Below are 21,769 nucleotides of genomic sequence, written 5' to 3' on the forward strand. Positions count from 1 at the left end.
CACTCCGACGTAGAGTGTTGGCGAAGCAGCTCGAGACAAGTCACGACACCGGCTTTAACGTCACTGGTTACCGGAGGCCGGTCAACTTGACAATGGCTGACTCCGACATCCTACAATAATCCGTCTCGTCGATTCCGTCGGCCTGAATGTCTGGATGAACCGGCATTGCCCCCTTGTGGTCCTTAAAAGGAGAACAGACGAGTTTACAAATCTTGTGAGTGGACCGACGAGGCCCGGAATTCAAAGTATTTCGTCACGTGACCTGGACGTAGCCAATAGCGAGACACGTAATGGAGGCACCTCCTTGATGGCGAGAAAACAGTGTATTTACGAAATAACAAACTTTACAAAGGATAACCTTTCAATAGTAACGTGGACTTTTCGAAACTTTCATGTAAATGTCAGAATACATATATTTAAATGTTCATTAAAGTCATTCTCAAGAGGCACCATCAATGTGAGGATGCTTCGAGGTGCTCACTATTTAAGACGATCCGGATACTGTAAGTTTTATATTATATGTAACCGGTTTCGTGAGTGGAAGTGTCTTGGATTCTCCATTTCATGACCATATCTTTGGAATGGGATGTCCCTTGTTTTCCATGTGGTTCAAGAACCCCACAGACTGGGGAAAACATGGGCTCGGAACCGACCCCGGGACCACGGGGGGGGGGGGGGAAACGGGTTCGGAACCAACCTGGTAGTTTTCTCTGTTTCTCTTTTCGGGCATTTTGATTGATTTTGCTTTGAAATTTATTCTTTTTTTTACCTCAGAACATAAAAAGTTCTGTTAATTAATTAATTTTATTACTTATAAATAATTTGTCGATTTCCCACCTGTCTGTGTTTGTTCTTTCTATTCGTTTTGGTAAGATAAAAAAGAACGTTGATTCGTATCGAGGGAATAATCATCGACGAACTCGGACTCGATTTTCCAATTTCACAACAATGTGAAACACAAACAATCCGTTAAAACGAAACGTTCAATCTTTGTATTTATTTTTAATCATGGACACGTGATGTGGCGGGAACCAATCAGACACCGCGATCTCCCTGTTTGCTTTTTCCCCAAACAGCTCGCGCTCTTCACTCGGTTACCACAGCGTACCGTCCTTCACCCGACACGACGTGCGGTCCACCATGACCCGAGATCTCAGAGAGAACACCCCGGGATCCACGAGCGGCTCCGATGGAGGATACGTGGTCGGTCCGGGAGGTGCTCCGGAAGACCGCGGGTCCATGGTTGGATCACCCGAGAACAAGGGGTCCAGACCCGGTACGTGACGTTCACTCCGTACCGAGAACTTGTGTTTCCCGTGCTGATCCGTGCTGTGTACGAACACAGGAACTCATTGATTTAGTGAATGTCACGATGTCTGGAGCGGAGCCGGAATTGAATTGTGAATGGAAATCCCATCCATGACATGTTACCCTCCCTCTTGTACATGTATGACATCATTTTATACCTCATCACTTCATTCATCATTCGATTCTTCTTTAATCTCGTTTACAACAAATCAGATGAAGATTTACTTGTGGTAATGGGAGTCTGCACCGGCACACAGTGGCCTGCTCTTGAGTACTACAGTGGCATCTTTAACGTCCTCAAGGAATCACTGGATGAGAAGACAAGAGACTTACCTTTGCTTTCAGAGGAAGGTATGCTCACTGATGCAACACCTTCCCTGTGCATCACCAGGTTGGGAGTTTATAGCTCGTCCTGTAACAACCTTATTTGAGGCCAAATTATGTTCAATATTATATTTAAAGATGTGAAGGGTGAACTGAGTTACCACTAAACCAGTCGGCTGTTTGTGAAGCAGAGTTGGTGAGAGTTTACCAGGAAACTAATTAATTCTGCTCGATGGATGGAAGTCACAAGTTCAAGGTCAAAGTTTGATCCCAAAATAATTTTTCACGAAATTTTAACCAGAAGCTGTGACCTCGACCTTTGACCTGATGTGAGAACTTTTATGAAACCATTGTCACGGGATAGGTGTGTTTGTACCGACTATGTTTTTCTGTTTTGGTAAAATATAAAAGTATACCTGGTGTTGGTTTAATGGTTTGGGTGGTGGACTTGGTTTACTTGGGTCCTGAGTTCAAATTCCACTTGGCTGTTGAATTAATATCAGGTGGGGTTGACTCAGCTTGTCATCCTTCTGAGGTTGGCAAAGTGATACCAGCTTGCTGGGATGATTGAGCCGTTTGAGTATCCTGTGTCAGAGTGGTCACCTGTCCAGGATTGTGTCCAATAACGCAGGAGACTGCTGCAGCAACAGTGATGCTCTCTCTGTGTGCAGAGTGTGGTCTTCATGGATGGATCATAAAGGACATGTTCAACAACATTACCCATCACTGAGGATCAGGGACTTGAACTCTCATGAGCACCTGATGAATTAAATAATTTACACTTAATGATCACCTCTTTTCATTGAGGAAAGTGTGAAAATCCTATATATTATTTCTGTTAACATCTGCGCGTAATTTGACGTTTCTCCTCCGAAACTGCCGAACGAATTGTTGCCACTTTCGGCACGCGGTTGCTCTGTGGTTTAATGAACAGCATGGGCTGTGTGAGATCACGTCACACGGACAGGTTTGGGAATTTTTGGCGATTTTCTAATTTTTACATTCGTTTGCATGGCGACGTGTGACGTCACCGCTGAGAGGCGTAATGACGTCATCACATCATCGGTCATGCGCCGACGTCATTACGTCTGTCGTCGACAGACCGTCACCACTGAGAGGTGTAATGCCACTCCGAGAAAACAGCATCTGCAATGTAAAACCCTCTTCTGCACATGCTGACCACCTCAGAAGGTGAATTTGACACCAAAAAAATGTTACAAGAAACTTCGATAAATCACATTGTGAACACTGGAAAAATTGACGTTCGAACGAACCCTCACTTTGGAAGCTTCGCGCAGAACGCGGGTTTTGCTCGTATAATGTATAAAGCTTAATTCGTGTTTGGTGACTTGAAATTGATTTCCGTCGATTTCGAGGAGAACGCCTTGTCCGATTAAATCCATTTATGCAGTGTGTGTGGTATGTTGGGGCTGGGTGGAGGAAGGTTCCTTTCGATAATCAGTGCGATGCGATATCCAACATGGCGGCTAGGGCAGCCATCTTGAATTTGATTTCCGGACAATAACTTGAGAACGGCTTCACACATTGATTTTATTCTGGCGAGGTATAATGGGGTTGAGTAGAGGAAGGTTCCTTTCGATATTCAGGCGCAATCCGATATCCAATATGGCGGCTAGAGCAGCCATCTTGAATTTGGTTTCCGGACAATAACTTGAGAACGGCTTCACACATTGATTTTATTGGGTTGAGTAGAGGAAGGTTCCTTTCCAAAATGGGCGCGCTGCGATTTTCACTGTGGTCGCCATGGCAGCCATCTTGAAATTGGTTTCCGTCAATTTCGAGGAGAACGCCTTGTCCGATTAAATCCATTTTTGCTGGGTGTGTTGGGGTTGAGTAGAGGAAGGTTCCTTTGGAAAATGGGCGTGCTGCGATTTTCAATATGGCCACCATCTTGAAATTGGTTTGCGTCAAGGGGCTGAGGGGTAACGCCCGCTTTGCGGTGCTCTTTTTTAGTTTTTGGTTTCTCTTTCCTTTCTTGAACTGTTGTATTTGTCCAATGTGTTCGGTGTGTCTGTATGCGTTTGTGCCTCTCTGTCTATGTGTCCAGGTCTTCATATTTTCACTTTAAAAATGGTTTTCTCATTTTCCTCTTGTCCGATCGATGCAAAATTTTAAACTTCGGAAGAACTCCCGATGGAGAATGTTTTTATTGTTAAGATTGTCGTCATGTGTCAGATGGTATGGCAGCCATATTTAATTGAAGGGACAATCTGGATATCATTTTCTCTGAAACCACTCAACGAAAATAATTGAAACCGCATATGTTATCAACCCTTGTCAAAGTGGACATCTCTCTGGCTATTATCAGAGAACCACCTCACCGCCGTCGAGTCTGGCATTTCACTCAAGCCGACTGGCAGGGTCTTCAAGGAGCCATCAAGCTGATATACTGGTTTCCTGTCGCTACTTTCTCCAGCATCAACTCATCCTGGGAATTCTTTCAAAGAAACTTGTTCTCCCTCATGTACAGATTTATCCCCTCTCCTCTTCAGTTGCCCTACCCTTCCTCCCGCCCATGGTTCACTGAAGTTTGTGGCGAGGCAGTCGTCCTGAAACAACTTGCCTTTGCCTCATGGAAAGCAAACTCAATGGAGGGTAATCTCAGTTCCTTCCATAAAGCTTGTTACAAGTGTGTATCTACCCTCAGGAGAGCCAGAAAACAACATCTTTCGAAGCTCAAGTCTGAACTTTCAAACCTTTCTCCCTCCTCCAAATCCTGGTGGCATCTAATCAAATATGTTTCTTGTGTAAGTTCCACCTCCATCCCCTCCCTTACCTCAAATGGCCGCACTGCTCACACCGCACGTGAAAAGGGTGAATGCCTAAAATCGGTGTTTGCATCGAAATATTGTGTCCGAAACCCATCGCTTTCTCCACCCAACTTACCCAGTCACACCCAACTGTTCCTGGACTCTGTGTCCTTTTATCCTAACAAGGTGGAGAATTTGCTGTCAAACCTCGACTCAGATTCTGCATCCGGTCCAGACGGCATCAGCCCACGTGTCCTAAAAACCTGCTCCACTGCTCTTGTTCACCCTCTCTCTGTTCTATTCACCCTCTCATTTGCTCAAGGTCATCTGCCATCTGCTTGGAAATCAGTAAACATTACCACTCTACATACAAAGGTGTAAAAACAGATCCCTGCAACTGCAGACCAATCAGTCTTCTCCCAACCATCAGCAAGGTTATGGAATCCATCATCGCTTCAGACATTAAATCCTTCGTCTTCTCCAATGGCCTGATTTCCGATCATCAATTTGGTTTCAGACCAGGTCACTCTACCCTGGATATGCTGCTTCTGCTCTCCCAACAATTGTCCCCACCACATTTCCGCAGGGCACTCAAGGTCTGCCAAAAACCCCCTTCTGGTAAAACAACTAAAATCACGAATCACTGCTCACCTTCACTCTTTCATTCCTCTTTTTCCCGCCTTTGGAATAAACTCCCTCACTCTATTCAATTCCATTCTTCCCTCCAGGCCTTCAAGACAGCTGTTCATCACCACCTTTTATCATCCCCCATCCAATTCCGCGATCTTTTCTGCCCTCGTTAATCCACCCAAGCCCACCTCCTTCAAATTCCCTGCTTTCCTTCCTGAGAGTCCCTGTAATGTCCATTTTGTATTCCCCATGTTCCCCGCCCCCATCCCTCTCCCTTCCGCAGATCTCCTAATGTCTCTGTTCCCCACTGTTTTGTCCTTCCCACTCCCGCCCCTCTTGTCTCATGCCCCCCTTGCTGTGCGTTGTGTGTTTCCTCTTATTCGAGCCTCGACAAGGTATACAAAAAAAATAAAAAAATCCCCATCGGCTCTATCGGGTGATAATGATGACGTCATCAGTGAAGTCTTCTTCCAGCCATGATTGGTTGAATTGAAATCCTCTGAAAAATCTGAAACTTCATTTATCTGATCCATGACCCGATGTGAGTGAATAATTAAATTTTTGTCGCTCATAACCCATTCTAAGAAACAATGGGATATAATGGGGTGCGTGGATGACACGAGCATCTGGGCCGTGATAGTCGTGGCCATAATCGTGTCGTATTCAGTTAATAAGGGTAATTTTGTTCAGAATGAACATGCAAGGTGAGACTATGTGCTCTTCGAGTGCTGTTCAAGTTGTAAAAGTGATGTATTGATGTTTTTGCTCCATTCTTAATTTGCAGATAAAAAATTTGAAACGTCTTCATGTGTCAACTGTTCCTCGTCATTGGACAAAGAAGTTTGTTTCGATCATCATCTGACAGAGACTGTTTGTCAGGATGTTGACAAGTTTAGGGGTGTGTCTACAAACAACAACTGTGACAGTTGTATCAATGTCTTGCAACAGGAGAGCCAAAGAAAGGAGAAGACAAACTGTTTTGCTGTTACAAACAAAAACTTCCCCTCCCCATCTTGTTTAAAAGGATGTGTTGAAATATGCACAGGTGTGACGTCACACACGTGCACTGTGTGTCAGAAGGGATTTGCTTCTTCATCATGTCTGTTGACACATCAAACGTTGAACATCGGTGAGAAATCCTACAAGTGTTCACAATGCAGGAAGGCCTTTTGTTCTTCATCAAGTTTATATCGTCATCAAAAAACACATTTGGGGGAGAAACCCCACACGTGTTTTGTTTGCAACAAAGCATTTAATCAGTCATCACACTTACATGAGCATCAGATATTGCACAACAGGAAGAAACCCTACAATTGTTCTGTGTGCGACAAGGCCTTTGCTCGTTCATCAACTACATTGATACATCAAAGAATACACAGCGGAGAGAAACCTTACAATTGTTCTGTGTGCAACAAAGCCTTTGCTCATCCATCAACGACATTGATACATCAAAGAATACACACCGGAGAGAAACCTTACAAGTGTTCTGTGTGTAACAAAGCTTTCACTCAATCATCATCTGTGTCGAGACATCAAAGAATACACACTGGAGAGAAACCCTACAATTGTTCTGTGTGTAACAAAGCCTTCAATAATTTATCTAACTTTCATAAACATCAAAGAATACACACCGGAGATAAACCATTCAACTGTTCTGTGTGCTTCAAAACATTTATTAATCCATCATCCGCATCTAGACATCAAAGAACACATCGAAGCAAAAAGATTCCAGGAACAGGTGTGAGTATATGATGCCACACATGGGATGGAAATAACAGCAAATCCAGCGCGATCGATTGCGAAGAAGAGAAATGAAAAATTCAAAAAGATACATCAACAAATATACACCGACAACTGGGAGAACGACAAAAGAGCAGGAAGATTGTAAAAAGATCTGCAAAGAGTTGGGCAGAGGCAAAGATGGCACTTTGGAGTGGTTTGGAAGACGTCATGTTAACTGGGATGGAGAACGAGTCAGAGTACAGTGTCTGCAGAAAGTCTACACCCCCTTTCAAAATTTTCACCTTTTGATGCCTTATAATTGGTCTACGAGCACCAGCCAGAGTGACCACAATATTCGTTATGTCTGTGTGTCTGTCTGTGTGTCTGTCTGTCCAGATCAGCGTTTCTCAACCTTTTTACCCTTGAAATAGTTTTCATGTCTCAGGGAACCCCTGCATAAAAAATTATTATATACCATTATTTATATCTCGCTCTTTTATGTTTTTATCATAGTTCACGTGGTAAATATAATATTTTTTTTCATCAGAATTGCCTGGATGTTTCCTCTTCAAAAATCGCCACATTGGGCTGTCAGATATTTCTGTAAAATAAAGGAAAAAAAATAAATAAGGGTGCATTTTTTATTTGTCAAAAGTGTTTTCCGCTTCAATCCATTTGTTTGCTAATCACAGCCTTGCCGGTATAAGACGGTAATTTCAAACTAATCTCAGATGTAAATAAAAACAATCCTTCCTCCCGAACGAAGAAGAACAAGGACAAATGTGTCCAAGAGCAGCGTCCTAAAGGTTTTGTCAGCGAAAAAAAAACAACAATAACAACAACAACTTCCGATATTTTGTCACATGCCTTGATTAAGCCAATAGCGAGACCCGTCATAGTATATTTCCGTATTTACGAAATATAGTGTATTTACGAAATATATAATGTATGTACGAATTTACAATACATTAAATGGAATAATCTTTTTATAGAAACGTGAACTTTTCGAAACTTTAAAGCAAATGTCTGAATATATTTAAAAGTTCATGATAGATGCTCTCAAAAGGCACCATCAATGCGAGGATGTGTACAAGTGCTTAGTATTTAAGGATATCCGGATCGTGCATATAAAAGAGCCGAGTCCGAATATAAAGGTTTTGTCTTCACAAGAAGAAGAAGAAAAAGAACAACGCTAAAAACGAAGTCTACAACAGCAGCTGTTTTACTTATCGTAATTAATTCATGGCATTAAATCAAAACCATGTGACAAATATTTACAATTGAAAAACAACCAACAACAGATTCAAATATAAATAATAAAAAATATCAGACTTATGCGCTATCGCAGCTGCGTCGTCCCTCCTATTACTCTTGTTTTGTTTACATTGATGACGTCACGAGGTCGTTTCTCGCAAGTTTCTGCGATTCACTGTTCGAACACATGTTTCAAACCACTAAAAAAACTATAATTGAATTGGGCCAATGTGCTTGCTTTGTAATTGGGTTGTGCTGCTTGGTCAATTAAAAAACGTCATTTTTGAAAGTGTTTGTCAACCCCGAGTCTGTTTGACAATTAAAAAAAGCACACCTCATGTGACTTGATAAACAAAACTTAAACAAATAAAGCTGAAGCAATAAAGGGAAACAGAAGAACTAACCTTGAGAGAGAGAGAGAGAGAGAGAGAGACTTTGCGCGAGGAAGCACAGATAAGACAGATGGACACTGTGCATGCGTCCCGTACTTAAGTCAGTCACTCATTGATACACGAATCCTCCACGTACAGGACTTCCACTAACCAGTGAGGGCGGTTTCACACTGGCGCCATATAGACATCGTTAAATACATTCCCTGTGGTTGTTATAATTGTAAATAATATAAGAGGTTGAAGCCTCTATTAGAATAACCAAGGAGTTTCCAACAATATGCCGAATGTGTATAGTAAAATTACGAATATTAAATCAAACAAAAACTACTCAAAAATACATTAGCCTATTTATTACAGTTTCTCGCGGAACCCCGAACGACCTCTTGCGGAACCCTAGGGTTCCGGGGAACCCCGGTTGAGAAAACTGGTCCAGAGCATAACTCTGTGGACTTTGATCCGATCTTGATGAAACTTGGTTATGTGTTCCATATCAATGTCCAGTTGTGTTTTCCTGGATGAGGGCGTGCTACGCCCATTGGTGAGCGGAGCCACGCCCAAAAAATAGCCATTTTTAGGGGGGAGTCGGATTAAAAATCTATCTTCTCCTAGGGAATTGACTGAATGGAATGGATTCTTCGGTATTTGAATAGCAAAATGAATTATCTAAAACTTGTCGTTGTAAGATTTTTCATTTTCGCCCCAAGGTCAAAAACTTAAAAAATTGCGAATTTTGACATAAAAATCATACGACCGCCCAAACTTTGAGAGCTAGGATGACAATATTTTTTATGCATAATCTTGAGGTCATTCCCCACCTAAAGTCTTGAAACCATTTTGCTCTATCTCGAACACCTTGCTCGTGGCGCCCCCTTCAAGTTTGTTTTTACGCTGATTTCATCAAAGTATGGATAATCCGAGGAGTGCGAAATGCCATATTGCCTATATGACGTGATATTCTTCCTGGAATGTTCCAGAGGAAGTTTTGCACCAAAGGTCATAATCCTTGATCTTTGACCTTTAAAGGCCTCAAAGGTCAAATTTTCAAAGTTGTGGGAATCGAACCGGGTTTTCGACCTTCTTCGACGAACTAACTCCAATAAGCTATAGCACGTATCCTGTTTCCTTATTTTAATGTCCACAAAATTGTTTTGTGACCTTTAAAGGTTATGCAAAGGTCAAATTTTGAAAGTTGTTGAACGAAACCGGGTTTTCGACATTTTGCAGCTTATAACCTGTCACTCGTACCACATCATGTTGATCATTTTTATAACTTGGTCAAACATTATCACATTGTCTCATTCTTGACTTCTGAAACAATCTACATCGTCAAATATCACTCGTGAACCGTTTTCGTCTTCAGACTTGTTTTTAAAACAGTTGTTTGTGATTTGTGGAATTTGTTTTTTTCATTTGGAAGTTACGGTTACGATGTGTAAATAAAGGGGAAAAAGTCTGATTTCATGTCATTTAATTCCAGGCGAGAAGGCAACAAAATGTGAAAATTTTGAAAGTGGGTGTGGACTGTCTGTCGGCACTTTAAATACCCAACACCAAGGACACTTTAAGAAGATGGCCGGATGGAGTCAATAAGGACAGGTGCAGATTCTGTAAGGTAGAAATAGAAAACACCATCACCTTCTCTCGGGATGTAAAAACCTCATGTTAGAACATCTGCACACACAAAGGCTCAACAAGGTATCGAGAGCAATCCACCGACACGTGCAAAAACATCAATATCCCAGTCTCAGAGAACTCTTGCAAGCACGAACCAAATGTGATATCAGGATCTGAAAAGGGAACCGGGAAGTTGAAGAGCGCCGACATTGCACCCGTGATAATCAGAGCAATGGGAGTGATTCTGTCACAACATAAAAATTAGAACAATTATCCAAAGCAATTTATGAGAAGAGAAAAGAGCAGAATAAGGATCTGGACGGGATTGAAATCCTGAAAAAGGAATAACAAAACATCGAAAGGATATGCCTTGAGGGATCACCTGTGTCACGTTGCATCATCACTTCACGGCAAAATTGTTGATCCAAAATCAGATGGAGATTTCCATTTGATGTTTTATTCTCTTGTTGACTTTATAGTAACGCTTTTCGTGGAAATTCGGGAATTTCACTACATTCCAATCGGGAGTGAATATAATGTGGGTCTTCGGGATTTTGCGAACAATCTTCAGCACCACAGGCAAAAAATTCCAAAATGTCAGCCCAAACCTCACGATCCCCCTATCCCTAGTGAACGACATGTGAAAGGACCAATCCACAAAAGTGTATCACTGCACCCCTTAGCTGGGGGTGCGGACTCGTTGTGGTTGGAGTAGATGTTGTAGTTGTCGTAGTAGTCGTGGAAATAGTGTTCAAGATTTTCCATGGGATTCCCAATTTTTGGTGCTTGTTTGGTGTTTGTACTTCTCAACTTGATTTCGTTGTTTGTTCTTCGATTTTCTTTCCAAGCATGATGAGATGTTCCGCATCTAATGAACATCTCTGTCATGACATTTTAAATGCAATTTTATGAATGATTTTACACAATGACGTCATTATGTGAAAAGTAGAAGTGAGTCATTAAATGTTAGCACTTTTGCCTCACATTGCACTTCCTGATGCCACAGAAAAAGAGTCCGTCACAATCATTGGAATCTCCCATGATGAAGCTGAGTCTATGGTTCTCCTACTCTCACACCGGTGGTCTCTCTGTCTTCTCCGGGTTCCTTTCTGGTCCTGCACCCCTCTGCCTTGCTCTGTTCCCCCATCCCGGAATTTTGCTCCAAAGGGCTTTCTCAGTCTTCTAGTAACCAACTTCTGTTGAAACTCCCAAAATCCAGGTTCTTTGCTCACTTCCACTCAGTGGTTACTCCTTTCTACAGCCTGTGGAACCAACTTCCTCAGACTTCAATCTGACTCTTCCATCTTCAAGATGGCTATTAACCCCCCTCCCCTCCCCTCCAATCCACCCTCATGATCTTTTCTCCCCTCTCCAAGCCTTCTTTTCCCCCCCAAGCCCTCTCCAAAACAAAAGCCCTCCACAAACCGAGCTCTTCCTTTCCAGATAAATGTGCTTTCCCCCCTTGTTCCTCACCATCCTTTCCTTATACCATCTCCAGTTTTGCTTTCCCCTCATGCTGTGTTTGAGCTTGCATTCAGCTTGTTAACATCTTTCTCCACCAACCTCCATCTGATCTCATTCTTCCCCATGCCCATTCTTTATCCAGGTGACCCTCCATTGTTCCTCCATCTTGTGGTTGTGTCCTCGCCTCCCCCCTCCACCCCACCCCTCTCCCCCTTCCACGATGATATTTTTGTTCTGTTGTGTTTGGGGCTTTTCTGTGTCCAAGGTCTACCATGAGTGCCTCAAAAAAAAATCGAGAAATTAATGATTGGAAAAGTTGTTGTTTGTTTTGGTGAAATTTTTGGGGATTGATGGGCCTTCTCTGTGCAATATACAGTATTTTTGTATGCAACGGGTGATCTTGTTCCAAGTGTGTGTCGAAGAAATTCTCAATTCCTCCTGTACATTTGGATCAATCAAAACAGGAAAAACAAATACAAACATCGATATGGAGAATCGGGGCAACACACGCAACACACTCTTTCCCTGCCTCTGCAGTACTTGGAAACTTTGAATTCTGATGTAGTTTTCAGTGAGACGAGGTCTGTTTACCCTCTAAACATGCTGATGCCACAGCTGACATGTTGAGGGTTCAGGGAAGAATCACTCGCAGCTTCGTTGCAGCAGCCATTTGGAGGTCAGCTTAGTTTTAAAGGGAAAAGGAATATTTATGAACTAAAGGTTGATAGGAATTTTCAGAGGGGGTGAGATTATCCAACAATGTTTTGATCATCCTCGAGAAAGAATGGGGTCAAGACTGCAGCGCTTTGGGTTCTGGGATGGATCACACATGGCTCCTTGGTCTGGAGGTCAGAAATTCAGCCCGCATTGAAAAGGCGAAGGAAATATTTATAATCTGCTCTGGCCAGTTCATTCCTTGGTTGGTGTTATTGTGACCCAACCAGACTTTCAACAGCTAAAACAGCTGGGTCTGGAAGAGCTTTAAATCATCCATGTATCGCCTGTGTCACGTTTCCTGATTCTTTGGATGTTCTTCTTTTGGTTGTTGGGGTGTATCCATGTCCATGTTTGTTGATGAGGTTACTCAGCGGGTCCAAAGCTAGGCAAAACAAGAGGGGGGAAAGACTGTCTCTCTGGAAGATCCCATGCCATATCTTCACATCTGTTATTTCGATATTTCTTTCTGAGTGCTGTACTATCTTATCTCGTTTTGTTGCCATCGCTGAGCCGGCTTTGGCAGTGTTGGCGGTGTCTCCTCGTGTTGTGGTCATTGCTCTGGCCAGTTCAGCTTTGTTTGGTGTTATTGTGACCCAACCAGACTTCCAACAACGAAAACAATAATTATTTAATCAAAGTACAAAACAATTCCTTCACCCCAGCACAAATAACTTTCACCCACAGCACAATTAAATGTTATACTGGTCCCAAACCCTCTGGTGAAATCACACAATTCATATGTCCGTAACAACAGATATGAATAATTCATGGAATGTGTTTGAGTGATGTAAGAGACTGGGTAAAATGGCGGGAAAACCTGGAATTAATTTATTTATGCAACTTTAAACCTTCTTCAGCCTTTATTTAAATTGAATGACATACTTGAACACTGCAAAACACAAATCTTCAAAATATTTCCGAGAACCGAGGTGTGTATCGATATATAGCATGAGAAGGAGTGGCATGTTGGAAACACACCAGAATGGTGAAGGAGGTTCTACCAATATGATCTGGTTCCGTCAGTGAAGTTCCGGTTTTTTGTTGTTTCAAGGTCAATTTTTTTGTTGTCTGTTGTTGTTGATTACCTTGTACAAATGTGTGTCCGACACACTTATCTCGTCCAAATTCCATCTGAATGTCCGCAGAGAACCGTTTTACAAGTCATAGCTGTTCTGTCAATTTTTCGTCATTCGGTGCGAAGAGCTTTAAGTCATCCAGACGTGAGTGAATAATTACATTTTTGACTTTCATAACCCATTCCAAAAAACAATGTGATATAATAGGGTGCACGAATGATACGGGTATGTGGGCCATGATAGTAGTGGGCCATAATAGTGGGGAATTCAGGTCATAATGGTAATTTGTTCAGAATGAACATGCAAGGTGAGACTATGTGCTCTCCGAGTGCTGGTCAAGTTGTAAAAGTGATTTATTGATGTTTTTGCTCCATTCTTAATTTGCAGAGAAAAAATTTGAAACATCTTCACGTGTCAACTGTTCCTCGTCATTGGACGGAGAAATTTCTTTCGATCATCACCTGGCAGAGACTTTGTGTCAGGATGGTGACAAGTTTCGGGGTGTGTCTACAAACAACAACAACAACAACTGCGACAGGTGTATCAATGTCTTGCAACAGGAGAGCCAAAGAAGTGAGAAGCCAAACAAGTTTTCTGTCACCAACAAAGACTTCACTTCCTCATCGTGTTTAAAAGGATGTGTAAAAATATGCACAGGTGAGACGTCACACAGGTGCGCTCTATGTCATAAGGGATTTGCTTCTTCTTCATATCTGTTGACACATCAAAGAACACACACCGGTATGAAATCCTTCAAGCGTTCACAATGCAGGAAGTCTTTCTGTTCTTCATCAAGTTTATATCGTCATCAAAAAATACATTCAGGTGAGAAATCCCACAAGTGTTCTGTGTGTAACAAAGCGTTTAATCAGTCATCACACTTACATGAGCATCAGATATTGCACAACAGGAGGAAACCCAACAATTGTTCTGTGTGCGACAAGACCTTTGCTTATCCATCAAATGCATTGATACATCAAAGAATACACACCGGAGAGAAACCCTTCAATTGTTCTGTGTGTGACAAAGCGTTTAATCACGCATGGAACTTTCAGAGGCATCAAATAATACACACCGGAGAGAAACCTCACAAGTGTTCTGTGTGTAACAAAGCGTTTAATCATGCATCAAACTTCCAAAGACACCAAAGAATACACACCGGAGAGAAACCTTACAAGTGTTCCGTGTGTAACAAAGCATTTAATCATTCATCAAACTTACATCAACATGAAATAAGACACCTGAGAGAAAATCTATAATTGTTCTGTGTGCAACAAAGCCTTTACTTCATCATCAGTATCTCGACATGAAACAATACATCAAAAGAAACAATTTCCAGGAACAGGTGCGAGCAGAAGATGCCACACATGGGATGGAAATATCAGCAAATCCAGCGTCATCGATTGCAAAGAAGAGAAATGAAAAATACAAAAAGATACATCAACAAATATACACCGACAATTGGGAGAACGACAAAAGAGCAGGAAGATTGTATAAAGATCTCGAAAGAGTTGGGGAGAGACAAGGAAGGCACTTTGCAGTGGCTTGGAAGACGTCATGTTAACTGGGATGGAGAACGAGTCAGAGTTCAGTGTCTTTCGAAAGACTACACCCCCTTTCAAAATTTTTCACCTTTTGATGCCTTATAACCTGGAATTAAATATCATTGAATCGGACTTTTTACACCTTTATTTATACATCATAACCCACAACTTCCATGTGAAAAACAAATGAAACAAATTTCAGGAAAATTGATCAAAAACACAAAACTGGAATATCTTAGTTTGATGTGTCCACCTCCCTTGTAACGACAATTGTAAACTAGCTCAGGTGGAACCAATCACCTTCAAAATCACACACCAGGTTAATTGACCTCCACCTGTTTATATTGTCGTGATTCTGATGATTTCAGAATAAAATCAGCCGTTCCTGTGGGTTTCCACTGCTGGGTCATGCATTTCATAGCAAATGCTCAACCATGAGCACCGAGGAGCTTTCAAAAGACCTCCGGGATAAAGTTATGGAAAGGCACCGATCAGGGGATGGGTATAAAAATGTGAAAGGCCTTGAATATTCCTTAGAGCACAGTCAAGACAGTCATTATAAAGAAATGGAAAGCGTATGGTACCACCAAGACCCTTCCGAGATCAGTCCGCCCCTCCAAGTAAGGATGACCAAGTAAGGAGACTGATCAGAGGCCACCAAGATGCCAATGGCATTGAAAGAGATACAGGTCTTCATGGCAAGGACTGATTACTGGTTTGCACGTGACAACAATATCCCAAGCACTCCACAAGTCTGGGCTCTCCAATCAGGTGTCAAGAAGGAAGCCATTACAAAAAAAATCCCACCTTGAGTCCTGTTTGAGGTGCACAAAAAAACACTCGAGAGATTCTGAAGCCATGTGGAAAAAAGTTTTGTGGTCTGATGGAACTTATGGAAAAATACAAAACGCTACATTTGGTGCAAACCCAACAAAGCACATCAGCCAAAGGACACCACACGTACTGTGAAGACTGGTGGTGGCAGCATCATGTGTTGGGGATGTTTCTCATCAGCAGGGACTGGGGCACTTTTTATAGTTTTTTGCACACAAAGTCTACGCTTTGTCCTAATGATCCCAAATCCCAATGATCCTAAAAGCCTTGGTTTCCGCAGCGTGAAGTCGAGCTAGGTGTGAGGCATTCATTCAACCCCAGAGGGGGGAGCAGTTATCCATCAGACTGCGGATGAAAGCTTTGTAAATGGTTAGAATCGCAGGTGTGCCAAGGAAGGACTAAGCACAATGTGGGATGCCAGGTTGTCAATTGACTTTGGAGGCCAGCTTGGAGATGTGGCTTTCCTTGAAAAGATCATGGCAGATAGTGAGACCCAGAAGCTTGAATGAATGGATTTCTTAAAAAGGAATGTTGATAAAGTAGCTTGGTGTTGGAGGGGGGTTCCATGCGGTCCTTTCGGAGAGACATACTGAGGGTGTGAGTTGTAAGGATAGAACGTAAAATGGATGGAGCAAAATACAGAAAAATCCGAGGAAAACCTGCTGCCCTCTGCAAGAGAACTGAAATTGGTTCAGAAGTTCACCTTGCAGCATTATAACTACCCGAGAACCACAACCAAAGCCACTCACTCTGCAGTGGCTGAGGAAAAAAAACAAATCTCCTTGAGTAGCCCAGTCAGAGCCCCGACCTAAATTCAATCGAAAATCTGTGGCATGACTTGAAGATTGCTTTCCATCATCGCTCCCCACGCAGCTTGACTGAGCTTGAACAGTTTTGTGCAGAAGAATGAGCAAGTATGACCCAACTAAGGTGTGCAAAGTTGGTAGAGACCCATCCCAACAGACTCACAGTTGTAATTGCTGTCAAAGGTGTTCCACAAAGTATTAACTCAGGGGCGTGGACACTGATCCAACCAAGATATTGTTATAGTTTTCCGCCCATCGGCGTGCGAGCGATCGATTTTAGCTCATCGTGGCCACGCGCCCACCGGACGTGGCAAACCTCGTCGCAGCTTTCGGATCAACGCCGAAATCCAGCCACGGGTGGGTCTTTAATCGCACCGAAAATCAGCCAACTATTCTGTCCGCGCGCAACAGGGTCCGATCGACGAATTGTCGATTTACTTAAGTGTGCGCGCAGACAGAAATGCCGGGGATTTGCACCTCGACGGGACCTGCTTGGAAACGAGCCGCCAAGCAGCTCGCTCCGTTTGCGATTGCCGAGCGGATTATCGCCAAGCCCGTCGGACCCGATTCTATTATCGGCAATTAAAAAGCAACGAGCAGGTCAACATTCACACAATGACATTTATTCGTTACACACGTATGCAATCATGCACGTATGCAATCATGCAGGGATAAAGCAAGACGAAGAACTACAACCGTTCTATTTATTATGAACACTTATGACAATTCTACTTAAGGACATGGCGCCACGACATTTATACAAAGAAAAACCCCAGGAAAGGAAAGGGCAAGAACTGGACCTCGTGGGGCTTTATAGTTCACAGAGCTGTGGAGACCGCAAGAGCTCCGAGAGGCCGGGCTGGTTACCTGTCACCCTCGTGGTGACTCGTTGAGCGACCCTCGTCGTTTCGCCGGAAACACGGTAGCTCGGTTGGTCCAGGCCGCGCCGTGCGGCCTGGTGGCTCGGCCGAGCCGATGCCGCCTCAGAGGAACGAACGGGCCTTTGCTCTTTCGAGAGTTGATGCTCTTTTAAGAGCCTGTCCGTTCCTCAGCGTTGGCGACCTCTCTTGGCTTTCTCCAAACGAACCTGCAGTTCTGCGCGGCACGGCAGGCTGGCTGCGCTCCGAGCTCCGACTGCCCTTTGCTGGACTCGCTCCTTGGCTTCAAGCTCTAGTCTCCTCGGCTCTCTCCGACTGAACTCCACGGCGAACCCAGATTTCCACCTACTGCAGCTCCCCTTCCGACCGCAGGCAAAACCTCAACTGACTCGCTTGGCATTCCAGCGCGCCTTTTTATGGGGTCCGTGGGTGAGGTCTGATCCTTGACCTCTCACCCTTCACCCCTCGCTGGCTCCGCCCCTTTTGATCTTTTGATCCGATCGCAAGTCATGCGAAGAAAGCGGACGTTGCAGAGATCATCCTTCCCACGCGGACGTTGCAGAGATCATCGGCCCTCGCCCTAACTCGGGAGTCCCTGCATCTGGTAGCAGAGATGTTGTTTGTTGGTAGGATTTGCCGTGGCTGGCGAAAAGATGGTGGCGTTTGTGGAGATGAAGGTGAGGCGATGTTGTGGCTATTTTGTGGTGGGGATGGCATGGTTGTTGAGATAGTGGTTGTGGTTGGTGCTGTGGTGGGGATGGCGTGGTTGTTGAGATGCGGTTGTGGAGAAGGTGGTTGTAGAGAAGGTGGTTGTGGTTGTTCCAAAATAACGATAGCAAAAGAATAACAGCTGACTCAAAGATCACAGCCCGGTTACAGGAATAATTCCCTTTAGACTTCGGTGGAGAAATCTTATCTGAACACAAACTTATCGACATGACTGATCTCTGGGATACCTGAATGGTGTTCTGTGAATTTCCACAACCGCAACAATATTCTCGTTTTGTATTTTTAATAGATTTTCTGAAATTTGAAGAATTTGTTTTTAATTTGGAAGTTGTGGTTCGGTGGGTAAATAAATGGGGAAAAAGTCAATTGAAGGTTGATAGGAGTTTTCAGAGGGGGTGAGATCATCCAACGATGGTCATTTGATCATCCTTGAGACAGAATGGTGTCAAGACTGCAGCCCTTTGGGTGCCGGGATGGATCACACATGGCTCCTTGGTCCGGAGGTCGGAAAGTCAGCCCGCATTGAAAAGGCGAGGGAAAGATTTATAATCTGCTCAGGCCAGTTCATTCCTTGGTTGGTGTTCTTGTGACCCAAGCAGACTTGGGGATTGATTTAGTATATTTACACGCATTTTATCATCCATGAATGTGGAACACTGTCAAAAGCTTCCTTATAGTCAGTCCATCCAGGTGGTGGACAATTTGGTTCTTCGCATTTTGAAATTTTCAAGTACGGCGTTGTTCAGTCGTGGGTGGTGGCCCTTTTTTATACGTCTCGATCTACTTGTTGGCTTCGGTGATGGAACATCATTTCTGTCATGATTCCTGTTGGAAGTTTGTGCGTTGTTCTCAGACATGTTATTGCCTGCAATTTGTGAGGATGTTGGGTTTCTTCAGATTTTTAGATGAGAAATGTGTTTCCTTCTACGAACCACTCATGCACTTCCTTTTCCTCTTGCATCAGTTCTTTGAATGTCCTGGTGTCGTGATTGTGGAGAGCATCAAGTTGTTTCAGCCAGAAGTTTGGAATTCCGTCTGTACCTGGATTTTAAAGTTTGGTGGCATTTTTTGAAGTTGTTTTTAATTATTTATTTCTTCTTCAATAATATCACTGGGGACATTTCCTCGACCAACATGGTGCTTCTTCTTTTCCAAGTCCACGATCCATTGTGCTTCCTTGTTACGTTCCTTTCGATCTCCAAGAATTCCTTTCCAGAATGTTTCCCCATCTTTTGTTTTTCACGGGGTGTTGACACATTCTGCTTTTGTTTCCCTAATTCGTGGAAGAATCTCTTCGGGTTTCTCTCAAACATGTGGTTTTGTTTTCTCCTGTTGTTTGCCTCCTCATGCGGTGGTGTTTTTATTTATTTATTTTTAATTTTTCAAGCTCTCATTTCCAGATTGAGTTTGTTTTCAACACCCAAGCACTCGAGGTCTTTGTCTCCAATTTTATTTTATTTTTTTACATTTTGAATTCCCTTTTTAGTTTTGTGTTTCTCTGTCCTTTCCTGAACTATTGTATTTGTCCAATGTGTTCGGTGTGTCTGTGTGTGTTTGTGTTTGTCTGTCTATGTGTCCACGTCTTCATATTCTCACTTTAAAAATCGCTTTCTCTGTAATCGCTTGTCCGATCGATGCAAAATTTTAAACATGGGAGGAACTCCCGATGGAGAATGTTTTTATTGTTAACATTGTCGTCATGTGTCACATGGTATGGCAGCCATATTGAATTAAAGGGAAAGTCTGCATCTAATTTTCTCTGAAACCACTCAACGAAAATAATTGAAACTTTGCATATGTTGTCAACTCCTCATGGGGGTCAAAAGGGTTATAATGATGACGTCATCAGTGAAGTCTTATTCCAGCCATGATTGGTTGATTTGAAATCCTTCTCTGAAAAATATGAAACTTCATTTATCTAATCTATGTCCAGACGTGAGTGGATAATTAAATTTTTGACAATTTTGCTGAAGTGAGAAGACAAACAATTTTTCTGTTACCAACAAAGACTTCACCTCATCATCGTGTTTAAAAGGATGTGTTGAAATCTGCACAGGTGAGACGTCACACAGGTGCACTGTGTGTCAGAAGGGATTTGCTTCTTCTTCATGTCTGTTGACACATCAAACGTTGCACACTGGTGAGAAACCCCACAAGCGTTCACAATGCAGGAAGGCTTTTTATTCTTCATCAAATTTATGTCGTCATCAAAAAAATACATTCGGGGAAGAAACCCTTCAATTATTCTGTGTGTAATAAGGCCTTTGCTCGTTCATCAACTGCATCAACACATCAAAGAATACACACCGGAGAGAAACCTTACAATTGTTCTCTGTGTAACAAAGCGTTCAATCATCTATCTATAATTCCAGGAATCTGTGTGTGTGTGCGTGTGTGTGTGTGTGTGTGTGTGTGTGTGTGTGTGTGTGTGTGTGTGTGTGTGTGCGTGTGTGTGTGTTTGTGACCGCTGTTTCTCGACAACCACTGGTCCGATCTAATTGAAACTTGCCGGCTACATTGCTGGGGACCTCAGTTTGTGCTTTTTCAAGGTTTGATATTCATCGGACAAGTGCTTCCCAAGTTGGGAAGCACGTGGAACATGTCTTTCAATCCAGACAAATCTCACACTCTCACTATGTCTCTTCGAAAGGACCGTTTACAAAACCCCCCCATCCACTTTCTCAACAATCCTCTGGAAGAAGTCTTTTCTTTCAAGCTTCTGGGTCTCACTATCTGCCATGACCTTTCCTGGGAAAGTCACATTTCCAACCTCGCCTCAAAAGCCAGTCGCCGACTGGGAATCCTCCGTCGTGCTAAGTCCTTCCTGGGCTCTCTTGAGCTCCTGACCACTTACAAAGTTTTTGTCCGTAGCCTGATGGAGTACTGCTCTCCCCTCTGGGCTGGTGCTCCTGCCTCCCACCTTTCTCGGCTTCACGCTGTCGAAACCAGGGCATTTAAGATCATCGGCATCTCCCGCAATGAAGCTGAGTCTTTGGTCCTCTCACTCAATCACCGCAGGTTGGTCGGTGGTCTTTCTGTCTTCTACCGACTCCTCTCCAGCCTTGCCCCCCCTGCTCTCTCTGCGATTTGTCCCCACCACATTTCCACAGGGCGCTCAAGGTCCGCCAACAACCCCCTTCTGGTAAAACTACCAAAATCACGAATCACTGCTCATCTTCACTCTTTCATTCCTCTTTTTTCCCGCCTTTGGAATAAACTTCCTCATTCTATTCTTTCCCATTCTTCCCTCCAGGCTTTCAAAACAGCTGTTCACCACCACCTCTTATCTTCCCCCATCCAAATCCTCGATCTTTTCTACCCCCGATAATCCACCCAAGCCCACTTCCTTCATTTCTCCTGCTTTCCTTCCTGAAAGTCCCTGAAATGTCCATCTTCTCTTCGCCATTTTCCCCGTCCCATCCCCATCCCTCTCCCTTCCACAGTTCACCTAATGTGTCTGTTCCCCACTGTTTTGTCCCTTCCACTCCCGCCCCTCTTGTCTCATGCCTCCTTGCTGTGAGTTGTGTGTTTGCTCTCATACGAGCCTCGACCAAGGTATACAAAAAAAAAAAGAAAAAAAAAAGTTATGGCCATTTATTTACCAACTAATGACAAGACACGTTGCTGCGTCGGCGTGGCCGATGGGGAAGAGATTCTCAGCCACGTTCCCCATTACGGGTTACAACGTACGGACTTACGGATAGTG

At 43.3% G+C, this 21,769-nt stretch overlaps 1 protein-coding gene across 2 annotated transcripts; it reads left to right on the forward strand.

Moving 5' to 3' along the window:
• Nucleotides 1-10: 10 nt before the first annotated feature.
• Nucleotides 11-20,491, forward strand: LOC147006457 (uncharacterized). 2 transcript variants are annotated; one of them, XM_085868757.1, is made up of 4 exons: nt 11-214; nt 1,077-1,276; nt 1,522-1,659; nt 5,818-7,797. In XM_085868757.1, the coding sequence occupies exons 2-4, from the start codon at nt 1,141-1,143 to the stop codon at nt 6,783-6,785; spliced, it is 1,242 nt and encodes a 413-aa protein (XP_085724883.1). In that variant the 5' UTR covers nt 11-214; nt 1,077-1,140; the 3' UTR covers nt 6,786-7,797. The 2 variants fall into 2 exon arrangements, with proteins under 2 accessions (XP_085724883.1, XP_085724884.1); XM_085868758.1 differs by lacking the exon at nt 5,818-7,797 and adding an exon at nt 13,660-20,491 and having other exon boundaries at nt 37-214.
• The last annotated feature ends 1,278 nt before the right edge of the window (nt 20,492-21,769 follow it).

This window comes from Eptatretus burgeri, unplaced genomic scaffold, assembly GCF_056783735.1.
Source record: "Eptatretus burgeri isolate ZD-2024b unplaced genomic scaffold, Ebu_testis_v1 Ebu_testis_scaffold_3172, whole genome shotgun sequence".
NCBI lineage: Eukaryota > Metazoa > Chordata > Myxini > Myxiniformes > Myxinidae > Eptatretus > Eptatretus burgeri.